Below are 14,246 nucleotides of genomic sequence, written 5' to 3'. Positions count from 1 at the left end.
GGGCTCCCTGCTCCTTGGGAGCCTGCTTCTCCCTCTGTCTCTAATGAATAAATAAATAAAATCTTTAAAAAAAAAATCTTAAATGAAATAAATTCCTCGAAAGACACAAACTGCTAAACTCCCTCAAGAAAAGCTAGTGAACCTATTCCTCATACCTACTTAAAAAAAAAAAAAAAAAAAATTGTAGTTAAAATTCCTCTCCCAAAGAAAACTCCAGGCTAGATGTCTTCATAGGTAAATTCCAACAAATATTTAAGAAATAATGCCAGTTTTACATAAACTCTCCCAGAAAGTGGAAGAGGAAAAAGTATTTCTCAACTCTCGAAACTGATACCAAACCAGACACTAAGAAGACTACAGGCATAAATTCTCATTAATATAAATGAAAAAATACTTAACAAGATTTAAACAAATTGAACCCAGCAATATAGTAAAAGGATAACACACCATAAGTGTATATCACGAAATGCAAGATTGGTTTGGCATTTGAAAATCAATCAATATGAATTAATGATATTAACTAAAACAAAAAATAATTATACAATCAGCTCAATAGATGCATGTCTTTGGAAGAATTACACATCTGGTCATGATTTAAAACAAACAAACAAAAAAACAACCTCAACTAACTAGGAACAGAAGGGAAGTTCTTCAGTCTGTAAGGACTTTTATGAAAAATCAACAGTTAACATTATACTTAAAGGTTAAAGGTTAAATACTTTCCATTTAACACTCACTAATTCAATCCCATGTTGCACTGTGGGTCTAGACAGCGCAATAAGGAAAGAACAAAAACAACATGCGTGATTTGGAAAGGAAAAAATAATGCTATGTTTATTGAAAAGCAACTTTAAGAAAATCCTAAGGCATCTATAAGAAAAGTACCAGGATGAACAAAAGATGTCACCAGGTCACATAGTACAGGGATAATATAGGAAAATAAATTGTATTTCTGTAAAATAGCAAATTAGGGGCACCTGGGTGGTACAGTCAGTTAAGCGTCCAACTCTTGGTTTTGGCTCAGGTCATGATCCCAGGGTTGTGGGATTGAGCCCCATGTCAGGCTCTACGCTCAGCACAGAGTCTGCTTAAGATTCTCTCTTCCCCTTCCTCAACCCCACCCCCCATTCCATACACGCATGCTCCTCTCTCTCTCTCATAAATAAATCTTTTAAAAATAATAATAATAAAATAGCAAATTATTAGAAAATTATGTCTTTAAAATCCCATTTGTTCCAGCATGAGGAAACACTGTAGAACTTTTTGATAACTGAAAACAATGAAGGCTGCCTAGGACTATGTCTCCCAAAACATCCTCCAAAAGAAGTACAAGAAGAGAAAAAAAATTATCCAAAAAGTACAACTTCATCATAAACTGACAAGAAGAAAAAAAGAAGCCATGGAAGCAATCTCATATGCTCCCATCCCACTGTAAGAGTTTGTGGTTAGCAAGTGCTCACCAAGATAAAACAGAAGAGAGAAGTCCACATCACAAAGGCCATATACAAAAGACCCACAGCTAATATCATTCTCGATGGGGAACAACTGAGAGCTTTTCCTCTACAGTCAGGAACAAGAGAGGGGACTTCCACTCTCACCATTGTTATTTAGCATAGTACTGGAAGTCTTAGCCTCAGCAATCAGACAACAAAGAAGTAAAAGGCATCCAGATTGGCAAGGAAGTCAAACTCGCACTATTCACAGACAAGATGATACCCTATTTAGAAAACCCAAAAGACCCCACCAAAAAAATTTGCTAGACTGATACATGAATTCAATAAAATTACAGGATACCAAATGAATGTACAGAAAGATGGTGCATTTCTATACACCAATAATGAAACAGTAGAAAGAGAAATCAAGGAATCGATCCCATTTACAATTATACCAAAAATCGTAAGATATCTAGGAATACATTTAATCAAAGAGGTAAAAGATCTGTGTTCTGAAAACTATACAATACTTATGAAAGAAATTGAAGAGGAAACAAAGAAATGGAAAAACATTCTATGCTCATGGATTGGAAGAACAAATATTATTAAAATGTCTATACTTCCCAAAGCAATCTACACATTTAATGCAATCCCTATCAAAATACCAATAGCATTTTTCACAGAGCTACAACGAACAATACTAAAATTTGTATGGAATTACAAAAGACACCAAATAGCCCAAGCAATCTTGAAAAAGAAAACCAAAGCTGGAGGCATCACAGTTCCAGACTTCAAGGTACATTACAAAGCTATAGTGATCAAGACAGTATGGTACTGGCACAGAAACAGACACTTAGATCAATGGAACAGAATAGAAAACCTAGAAATGGACCCACAACTATATGGTCAACTAATCTTCAACAAAGCTGGGAAGAATATACAATAGAAAAGAGACAGCCTCTTCAACAAATGGTTTTGGGAAAACTAGACAGCAACATGCAGAAGAATAAAACTAGACCACTTTCTCTTGGCATACACAAAAATAAATTCAAAATGGATGAAAGACCTAAATGCGAGACAGGAAACCATCAGAACCATAGAGGAGAACACAGGCAGTAATCTATTTGACATCAGCCATAGCAACTTCACACTAGACACATCTCCACAGGAAAGGGAAACAAAAGCAAAATGAACTATTGGGACTTCAAGGTAAAAAGCTTCTGCACAGCAAAAAAAAACAATCAACAAAACTAAAAGGCAACCTTTGGAATGGAGAAAGATATTTGCAAATGACATCTGATAAAGTGTTAGTATCCAAAATTCATAAAGAACTTATCAAATTCAAAACCCAAAAGACAAATAAACCAGTTAAGAAATGGGCAGAAGACATGAATAGGTATTTTTCCAAAGAAGACATATGAAAAGATGCTCAATATCACTCAGCATCAGGGAAATACCAATTAAAACTACAATGAGATAGCACTTCATACCAGTCAGAATGGCCAAAATTAACAAAACAGGAAACAACAGATTTTGGCGAGGATGAGGAGAAAGGGGAACCCTCTTACACTGTTGGTGGGAATGTAAACTGGTACAACCACTCTGGAAAACAGTATGGAGGTTCCTCAAAAAGTTAAAATAGAGCTACCCTATGACCTAGTAATTGTGCTACTAGGTATTTATCCAAAGGATACAAAAATACTGATTCAAAGGGGCACATGCACTCTGATGTTTATAGTAGCATTATCAGCAATAGCCAAATTGTGGAAAGAGCCCAAATGTCCATCAACTGATGAAAGGCTAAAGAAGATGTGGTACACACACACACACACACAGGAATATTACTCAGCCATCAAAAAGAATGAAATCTTGCCATTTGCAACAACATGGATGGAGCTAGAGTGTATTAAGCTAAGGGAAATAAGTCTGTCAGAGAAAGACAAATACCATATGACTTCAGTCATATGTGGAATTTAAGAAACAAAACAGATAAACATATGGGAAGGGAAAAAAAGAGAGGGAGGCAAACCATAAAAGAAACTCTTAACTATAGAGAACAAGCTGAGGGTTGCTGGAAGGGAAGTGGGCAGGGGAATGGGCTAAATGGGTGATTGGTATAAAGGAGGGCACTTGTGATGAGCACTGGGTGTTGTGTGTTGATGATGAATCACTAAATTCTGTTCCCAAAACAAGTATTACAATGTATGTTAGCTAACTAGAATTTAAATAAAAACTTGAAACATTGAAAAAAAGAAAAAAAATGATTACTGACCAGAAGCTTTAAAGCTACACAAGTACCCTGCTTTTCCTTAAAGTTTCATTCCCCAATTTCAATATTAAGTGGATTATTCTTATAGCAATTATTATGGTCGGGTTCTAAGAGTGATTTTTTTTATTTCCCTCATTCCTTCTACATTTATTATTTAGAATTTTTCTGTAAGGAATTTTTGTTCATTCTCACACATTTATTATTTATTAAATCATTTAATCAGTATAGAATCAGGATATTATTTAGGGTTTTGAGTCATAATGCAATACGATCATTATCTTTTGCTCATATTTTATCCATTGAGAACTCTTTTAGGTTGGTGCTGTGTCCCTTTGGCATGATCATGATCCCAACCTCTTTTTCTTAAAAGTTCCTTCTTACAACAAACAATGCTCCAGGCTCATCGTGTTTTCTCCCTGTCCCAGCGCTAAAATTAACCATTTCTCCATGGCACCCTGGTTCCTTTCACTGGAAAACAGTATTTAGAAACCAAGATGCAGGCACTAGATGTGCTCATTCCTACTGGGATGTCATGGCTTCTAGACCCTCTTGACAAACAGAACTAGGAAATTCATGTATATGTACTAACCTATGTATACACACATATCTATATTTACTTCTTGGTATATATATTAAAATAAACATGAATTCACACTATTATCTCAGACCCTAACCCAACACCACAGGATTCTTTGTAGTCTTCAGTCCTTGCTTATTTTTAGCATCTTTCTCTGACAGTGGAAAACCTGGCTTAAATTAAACACAATTTATTTGTCCAAACCTAGTAAACACATAAAGTATTGTTAGAAATGTTAACTTACACCACGTGATAAACAAATTTACTAACCAGAATACAATCTTGTATACAGTTTTTTTTCTTAGCTTTACAGTATCCAAACTGTTTTCCAATGTTACTTAGATCAGCTCTTCTTTTTTTATTTTTTATGATGTTATGGCATTTGTAATATAGTTAAATTTACTTGTCACAGCTTACTTTACACCCTGGGATCCCCTGGTATTCTAGTTGCCTTTTCTTTTTAATTTGCATTCAGGCAAGTTGGTTCTTTGTGATATACAATATGGGTTTTGACAAATGCATGGAGTCATGTATCAACCTAACACAGTATCATAAAGAACAGTTCCATAACACAAAACATTCCATTGTGAGGCTCCCTTGAGATCAATCCCTACCTTTGTTACTCCTGGCAAATAACTGATCTGTTTTCCATCCCCACAGTTCTGCCTGTTCTAGATCATTTTATAAACTGAATAATACAACATGTAGCCTTTGGATCTGGTTTCTTTCACTAAGTGAAAAAATTTAAGATTCAATCATGTTGTTGTACAAACCCATAGTTTGTTCATTTTCACTTTTCATATATTTCAGAATTTATGTAGCAGGTATCATTGCACTCTGTGCCACATTCCCATGATCCATCCGGTTTCAGGACGGCACACTCTCGGTGACTCACCTAAAGCAAGTTCTGCAGTGTCTCTACTTTTCAGCCCCAGAATTTTCGCTAGTGCCAGGGCAAGCTATTGATCATACATGCTGGCACAGCTCAGAAGTACAATACCTGCAAAGGTATCACTCAACCAAAGAGAACCTACAGATAAGTGCCCCACCCTCCCAGTCCCTCAGGGGGTCAATTCTGAAAAGCATTTTACATGGTTCTTCATAGGTCCCTAGTGGGTGTGAGTCCAAATTTCCAAGTACAGTAGCCAGCTTAATAATATTATTGGTTTTTCTCCCTTCTTTGAAACTCTCTGTTCCTTCAGTTGTGCCTCCTGGGTTCGCCTCCCAAATAAACTCTTTCCAGGTCATGATCCCAGAGTCCCGGGATCGAGTCCCACATCAGGCTCCCTGCTCAGCAGAGAGTCTGCTTCTCCCTCTGACCCTCCCCCCCTTCTTGGGCTCTCTCTCTCTCTCTCACTCTCTCTCTCAAATAAATAAATAAAATCTTCAAAAAAAATTAAAAAATTAAAAAAATAAACTCTTTTACCCAAGTGCTTGTGTCAGACTGTTTTCTGTTCTAGAATACTTCCCCCAGATATCCCTATGACTCACTCCCTCATCTACATAAATTGTTTATTGCTACTTCTCAGTGAACTCTTCTCTCACTACCCTTTTTAAATTGCAAGCCTTATCCCCCTTCCTTACTTTATTTAACAGCACTTTATTCAACAACATGTAACTTCATATATGTATGTGTATATAATTAATTTTGTTAATTTCAGTTAGAATACAGGCTTCATGGATGCAGTGATTTTAGTCTAATTTGTTAATTGTTGTGTCTCTAGCACTTGAAACACTCTTTGGCACATAGTAGGCACTCAATAAAAATATATTGAATAAGTTAATTTTTCCAGGAGATTAGTTTTATTCAGTATAAGAACAGACTGCCTATGGAAAAAAAAAAAAAAAAAACTAAAAACTATTGACCTTCAAAATTTAATGGTATTCAAAATGAGGCCTGCTGATTCCATCACAAATATCATTTAAAACATTCCCACACTTAGCATGAAGTTTGACTGGATCTTCTGAATTGCCTTGAATTCTAAGGTATTATAATACTATGAACAATGAAAGACTATAGTACAAGGTAGAAAACTGGCATGAACCCAGTATTTTTCCTCTTAGCAATTCATAAGAAGCCAAATATAATAATTGTATACCATGCATATGATTAGCCTATATTTAATGATTCCAAACAGAATGCTATCTGCATAATAGAGATGGATATAGGGAAGAATATTTTTTCATCTGTGAAATTTGAATCTCATTTTTTCTTAAATATTTATTATAAGAAAGAACAACTCATTCTCGGTTTCCAAACTGAAATTATTTTCATCACGTTTTTATTACCTGGACACTGGATAAAGGACCATTCATAGTTCTTTTCTTTAGGACAAAGACTGGCATCAAGAACCATCTCATTATTGTGCATCCCAACAAGCTTCATTGGTCCCCGTGAAGATCCTTCAATGCAGTGTCCTCTTCCCGTATTACTAGGATCATTGCACCAGCCACATCCAGGTTGTTCCAAACAATGTCCACAGGTTCTCAGTCCAGAACAATTTTGAGCTGCATTACAGGAACATTAACAAAATATGTTATATGACTTTAAATTTAAATGGAATTCTAAGCTAATGGAAAAACAAATACGATCTGAAAAAAAGACTGTAAAAAGTTGTCTGTAGTTAATGTAAACAGTTTTTGTAATAATATCTAACAGACAGCAATTACTTAAAGGAAATAAAACATATATCATGAGCAAAGAGGAGATAAATGGACTGACTTAAAGGTGAAAAAAGGTGTGGTAACCATGACATGGAGAAAAATGAAGTCAGCACTTAAAGCTTCCTGAGAACTTTACCTGTTTTTAGGACCTTTTGGAAGCTGATCCGGGGCCTACAGATCACATTTACCCTTGTCCATGATGTAGAGCCATGTTAGCTGTTCTTGTGCCTAGTGAGGGCCTGTAAGGAAAAACTCTGCCCCTGCCTGTGAACGTCCAGTGTAATTGCTGCCTGCCCATTCTGAGACAGCTGAGCCCCATGCGTGCTGCCTTCCACTGACAATGCTCTTCCCAAGGGTCCAGGATATGAGCATTTGGCTATCATGTGATGAGTCAATCTCACCAAAGAGCCAAACTGAATGGGAACCTGGGCACCAGATCGCGATGTCAGCCAGGCAACCAGCAAAGGCTCTGTCTGACTTTCAGGGCTGCAGAATATCCCTCCAAGACTCACAGGCTGAAGCTCAATGTTTTGTTTAATTGATGTACAATCTATGAGCTTCAACAAAGCCTATAAATACCGTGATGGCTTTTCCAAGGGTGAACATATTATAGTTTGCATTATATTCACTATAGTTGCTATGTGATGTTTTAAACTTTTAATTCGCAGAGTATCCTATACTGGACTGAGATTTTCTTTAATTACTTTTATTGATATTTTGCTAGAAAAGGCCCTCTTTGTCTTGGAAATTGTTTATCCGTAGAAGGTAGTGACGTGGTATGAGACATCAAGAATGATCTAGCTTGTTGGGATGCACAATAATGAGATGGTGCTAGTAAAAACCTAGAGGGGGAAGAAACTGTAATTTCTGGCAGACCAAATTTCATTGTTATGGTGGTAATAACTTAATTGTCACTTAGTGTTTCAATATTACTGGAAACAGAAATGTTCCTCAAATTGCTGCCAACAAGAACGGCATAATCTCAGTGAACATCAAGAACTCAATACAGTGAACTGTGCAGGCATAATAGAGTATTGGATTAAAGAATTCATCAATTACAATAAGACTTGTTATGAAGAATTTTTTGCATGCTGAGTATTTCAGAGATTGGATATAAGAAGGTGGAAAATGAGTACTGTCTCCTGTATTTCCTTAATAATAATTAAAAAGGAAGAACACTCTTTGAATCATTGAATACAACTGACTAATGTTATTTCTGTAGATAAATAATTCGTTGACATGAACATACTTCCTTTTGGAATTTATATTTTTTCAGCAGCATTAAAAGATCCTTAGACAACTGAACATTTCATATATTACCATACCCCTTATTAGCCTTCGTGCTTTGAAACAGTTCTCTTACATATATGATTGTAGCTTCCCCACAGTATTGTTGAGTGGGTTATTCTAACTGTCTTCAAAAGTGTACAGGGTTGCTACAAAATCAATAGGAAATAATGGAAAATATCAAATTAGGTACGTTATCTTGACATTCCAATTATTTACAATCATGTGATGATTTGAAGTAGGTCTTTACTAGGTCTCACCCAGAATAAATCTAGTTTTATAATTATAGTCTACGGAAATCTCCTAGGAAAGTAAATTTTATTTTAGGACTATCTTTGTAAGGAAATATAACCAAAAAATGTCTTGAAGAAGCATTACATACAAAGTAAGTCTAAACTATTCCCAAGTACAGCATTCCTGCTAATGCTTTCCAAACAACTAAGGAAATCTTAGATGAAAGAACGCTGGGTTTCTTGCACTGGCAGAATGGCAAACTATTAACCTTCTAGTTCTATTTATCTATTTGGTTTTAGGCTTTAATAACAAGTTACAAAATGTCATGTTCAGAGCAACATTTTATTCTCAGATTTTATTTTACATATGAAACTATTACATAAAGTAATGTTGGTTTTCCTTTTGCTCAAGAGTGGAAAGCAACAGGCATTGCTGAAGGATTAACAGAAAATTTATCCTTTAGTATTTAATAATGATTCAAAACCTGACAGATTCTAATGTTTTTTTAGACAATAATACAGGAAAGCTTTTGTAGGCTATGCTATTTTACCTAAGTTATAAATAGCAGAGAGACTATGTATAAATCACAAGTAATTAGAGCAATCATTTTTATTTTCTTTATTTTTGGCTTTTTGAAAAATTAAGTTGTAAAACATTCAATATGGTTTTTGAAATGTGTAAGAATTTGAAAAATCAATCTGTAAGAAATTATGTCATCAGATGATTATTAGAGCCTTCTGGTTTCTGATCCAGCATGTCAGGAATTCAGAAGTTACCACTCCATCCTACCAAAAAGTAAGAAGCAGCACAAAATGAAAAGTCAACAACTCTTCTTATATCTATCAGAGAAGCGAGGTCACAGAGCAAATCATTGCCTGCAAGACTGGAGAGACAGACAGAAGTATGTGGAGAATCGAAATACACCAAACTTGAGACTTCTGCAGGAGCCAGTGTCTGGGGAAGAGACCCTGAACCAGAGCTGATCAATTGCTAGAAGCTCAGTGTGGACAACTCTGAGAGTTAAAATTCCCAGAAGGACCCAGTCACAGGGGGCACTCCCACACTTTTGTTTTACCTCCAGGAGCTCTACAAGGTCTTCACAGTGAACATCAAAGAAAAACCTTCTTTTGCTTCCAGCAGGGGAAGACAAAAACCATGCCAGAATATTCCATTCTTCTTAACAAGTCCTGGAAACACTATTTAACAGAGCCTAAGCTGCTGATGTTTTATCAGAGCTCACCTGACCTATAAAAGGGAAATACCCAGCCCTAGCCTGCCCTGGTCTTCCATGGACGCGGGAAGAAATACACTAATCCAGTGGGCCATCCTGTACCATCCTGTACCTGAGAGGGGGGAAAACACTGAGAAGCACTAGTGAAGCTCACAGCAAGAAGCACAAGCTCACTAAAAGACTGAGACTTAATCAGTCAGTTACAGAACGCTTCTGCTCCTTCCACACCCTACCACTACATTACTAAAGGCCTACTAACTGCAGTCTCTTTTACCTGTAAATCATATCTGGCTATCTGGAAAAAAATTACAAGGCATACCAAAGGGCAAAAAACACAATGTGAAAAGACAGAACAGGCATCGGATCAGACATGGCAGGAATATCAGAATTATCAGACCAGGAATTTAAAACAACTATGATTAATATGCTAAAGGTTCTAATGTAACGTTCATGAACAGATGAGCATTGTAAGCAAACTATAAAACTCCCAGAAGTTAGCATATAAGATCTAGATGACCTTGAGTTTGGGGTGATGATGTTTCAGTTCTGACACCAAAGGCACAATCCCATGAAAGAAAAAAAAATGATAAACTAAACTTCATTAAAATTTAAATTCAAATTTAAAATTTCTGCTCTGCAAAGACACTGTCAAGAGAATGAAAATACATGCCATATGCTGTAAGAAAATATTTAGAAGAGACACACCTGATAAAGGACTGTTATCTAAAATACACAAAAAACTCTTAAAACTCAGTAATAAGAAAACAAACAACCCAATTTTAAAAATGGGCAAAAGACCTAAGCAGATAGCTCACCAAAGAAGATATACACAGTCAAGTACGAAAAGATGCTCCACACCACACCACTAGAGAACTACAAACTAAAACAACAATAAGATACCCCTATTAAAATGGCCAAAATCCCAAACAATGACAACACCAAATGCCAGTGAGTGTGTAGAATGCAAAGTAACAGAAACATTCATTGCTGGTGGGAATGCAAAATACAGCCACTCTGAAAGACAGTTTGGTGGTTTCTTACAAAACTAAACATACTTTTACCATACATTCCAGCAACAACATTCCATGATATTTACCCAAATGAACTAAAAATTTATTGTCCGCACAAAAACCCGCACACAGATGTTTACTGAGGCTTTATTCATAATTCCCAAAACTTGCCAAAAGCAACAAGATTTTATTAGGTGAACAGATAAATTGTGGTACAAGACAATGGGATATTATTCAGCTCTAAAAATAAATAAGTTACCAAGCCGTGAAAAGACATGAAGGAAACTTAGATGCATATTACTACGTGAAAGAAGCCAATCTGAGAAGCTACATACTATATGATTCCAACTACATGACATTCTGGAAAAGGAAAAACTGTATAGACAGTAAAAATATTAGTGATTGCCCGGAGTTAGGAAAGAAAGAAGGATGAATAGTGGGGGCTCAGAGGATTTTTAGGCAGTGAAACTGGTGTGAATGAAACCATAATGATGGCTGCATGCCATTATATATTTGTCAAGCCCTACAGAATGTATCACACCAGGAGTGAACCCTAATGTAAACTATGGACTTTGGGCAATGATGATGTGTCAGTATAGGTTCATCCACTGTAGCAAATGTACCAGTCGGGAGTGGGATGTTGACAGTGGGGGAAGCTGTGCATCTATGGGGGCAGAGGAGATACAGAACTCTCTGCACCTTCCTCTCAAAATTGCTGTGAACCTAAAACTGCTCTAAAAAATAAATTTTAATCAATTTTAAAAAGATTACCTTCCCTAATTGCCAAGAAAAAATCAAGCATGTACATAAACCTGTAGATTTGTAAGATATGTACCATATTCTCATATTTCCTATTATTCCATTTTCACTGTAGCAATTTAATTACATTACATTTTTATTTGAACTTTTATATATTAAGAACTAAACCTTCTATTATTGCATTAAATTATCCTTTTGAAGTCCATTTTCACAAAGAGAATAACCAATGTTTTAAGTAAAAATATGTCAATTATTAGTAATTGCAGTTATTAAAGCTTTCTCAGAAAACATTAGGCAAAATTTGTCTTAAGATATATTTCTTTTCTTCAATTTGTGAATTTTAAGTACTAATATCACAGTATTACAACTAAAAAAAATGGGGAATATTATATAATCCATATTTGTTTCTCATTAGCAAAGAAAAGTTTCCTTCAAGTTCCATTTACTAGGAAACCTCAAATGATCACTAAATAACTTTTTAAAGCAGCATAAAATGTATACCATTTCTAATACAGTTTTATTTATAACTCTAAGAATGTTTTTAAAGACTTACTACTGTTAAATGTTTAGTGTAGGACCAGATACATGTAGTAGAAATGATCATGTAAATCCATTATGAATAATTAATGCTAACAAGATATAGTTAAAAGCAAAAGTATGACAAAAATATTGCCCAAAAGTTGACATCTTTGAAACAGTAAAACTCAGCTACTTTTAGCACTCGGATTTTGATCAAGGATGCCACCTTTATTCCCAGTCCTTATTTTATTTCCTGGCATTTCCTTACTGCTCATTAAAAGCCTGTTGGTTAAAAACAGGGAAGAATGACATAACCGAGAGTTTGTTTCTCACAAGGAGTGGATCACCACCAGGTAAATACTACTTCCAGAAAATATGAGGTCTCCTTGAAGAGAAGTTCAATGGCCCTCTTTCCCACTAGAATGCAAAGGGCATATAATTTAAAGGCTGTGGAATAAAAATAACTGTTATTGGACATCATCAGGACAAATGAGCTATAGATAGCCACCGAGAAGGTAAATATGACAACAGACATAAACAGTCAAAGAAAAGACCCACAGAAAAGAAAAATCCAGCAGACTAGACTAACTGCTCAAGAACAAATGGTTGAGTAGAAAACAAAACTCTCAAGAAATCAAAATCAAGAAAACAAAAAAGAAAAGAGTTAAAAACAAAAGACATAAAGGCAGAACTTAACAACTGATGTACGCACCCCTAGCAGACAGCCCTACCAGCCACACGTATCATAATTTAGTTCATCAGTGGTGAAGATGCACTTCATACCAGTGTTTAATCATGTTTCATATACCTTCTCAAAAAATGCAGCTACAGTTTTTATAGTGCAAAAACAAGGTTATCAAAAACATCAATTTAAAACAGATAAAAATCCCCAAATAAACAACCATAAAGAAGAAAAAACATCTGAATTTTAACTAAGAGATGGAAAATACAAGTGAATTTATGACATACTGAGATTTATTTAGAAATTCCAACGACTATTTTAAGATTTCTAAAAAAGAGTAAATAGAAGAAAACAATCTAAGCATTAAAGACCATTTTTAGCAGGTAAAGAAAGAAACTACTCTTCAGATTCAAAGAGCCAATGAGAATCCATTTTGAAAATCCAACTCAATTACTGGGAAATTGAATTAAAATGAGTTACAGAATTTGGAATGACAAGGATAAAGAGGAAAAAAAACTTAAAATCTTTTACTTCTTAAAGAATTTTTTTAAGAAGATGCCCCACAGAGGAATGAAAATCAATTTCACATGAGAATTCTCACTCACAACACCAAACACTACAGGGTCTGAGGAAAGAATAACTTAGAACTCCCACATCCAGCCACTTTATCAATTACATGAACATAAAACCGTACACTTTAGACATACAAAAACTCAAAAAGTTTACTATCCACTGATTTATTTGAAAGAATTACTGAAGACTATTCTCCAAAAGGTGAATAAATGAGATGGAAGATACGGAATACAATAAAGATTTGTGAGTAGTGAAGACGACTTAGATTTAACTCTAAACAATTTTTAGAAAGTTCTTAAGCAAATCTTGGGGCACCTGGGTGGCTCAGTCATTGAGCGTCTGCCTTCGGCTTAGGTCATGATGCCAGGGTCCTGGGATCGAGCCCCACATCGGGCTCCCTGCTCAGCGGGAAGCCTGCTTCTCCCTCTCCCATTTCCCCCGCTTGTGTTCCTGCTCTCGCTGTGTCTCTATCAAATAAATAAATAAAATATTTTAAAAAAAAAAGAAGAAGAAAGTTCTTAAGCATCTAAGAGCTTGGAGACTTTACAAGCTTCTTTTTCCCTACCTTTTACCCTTTTATCCTATAACACACACAGAGAAGTCCATAAAGAAAAACGTGAGATTAATAAATTATTGCCCAGAAATGCTCTGTGCCTGCACCCAGCCTGTAGGTGGAACACTGCCCCCCTTGTACCCCTCCCCTACTCAGCACACCAATCTTCTCCCAGCAGTACCCACTATCTGTCATTTACATTAATTTTTGCCTTACTCTACAGTTTTACCTAAATATTCATTCCTAAACAAGAGAACTTAGTTTTGCCTATTTTTGAACTTTATCTAAATGGAGTCACACAGTATGTAATCTTTTGTGTCTGGTTTCTTTCACCAAACATTAATGATTGTGGAAAGACAAACATGATTATGAAGGCAGGAGAGCCTGAGTACTGTCTCTCAGCTCCCCGCAAGTCTCCAGCACTGGTATGCAGCTCCTCTGGGCAGCTGACTCCT

At 35.7% G+C, this 14,246-nt stretch overlaps 1 protein-coding gene across 1 annotated transcript in view; it reads right to left on the bottom strand.

Moving 5' to 3' along the window:
* Positions 1-14,246, bottom strand: part of ATRNL1 (attractin like 1) — an 814,868-nt gene that overhangs the window by 624,383 nt on the left and 176,239 nt on the right. The window contains exon 18 of the mRNA XM_021699729.1: positions 6,569-6,787. Coding sequence (XP_021555404.1) covers positions 6,569-6,787 — 219 coding nt within the window. The remainder of the gene's footprint in view (positions 1-6,568; positions 6,788-14,246) is intronic.

Source organism: Neomonachus schauinslandi, chromosome 6 (assembly GCF_002201575.2).
Source record: "Neomonachus schauinslandi chromosome 6, ASM220157v2, whole genome shotgun sequence".
NCBI classification, from domain to species: domain Eukaryota; kingdom Metazoa; phylum Chordata; class Mammalia; order Carnivora; family Phocidae; genus Neomonachus; species Neomonachus schauinslandi.
The sequence above is the reverse complement of the archived record's forward strand: the minus strand, read 5'-3'. Positions and strand labels throughout refer to the sequence as shown.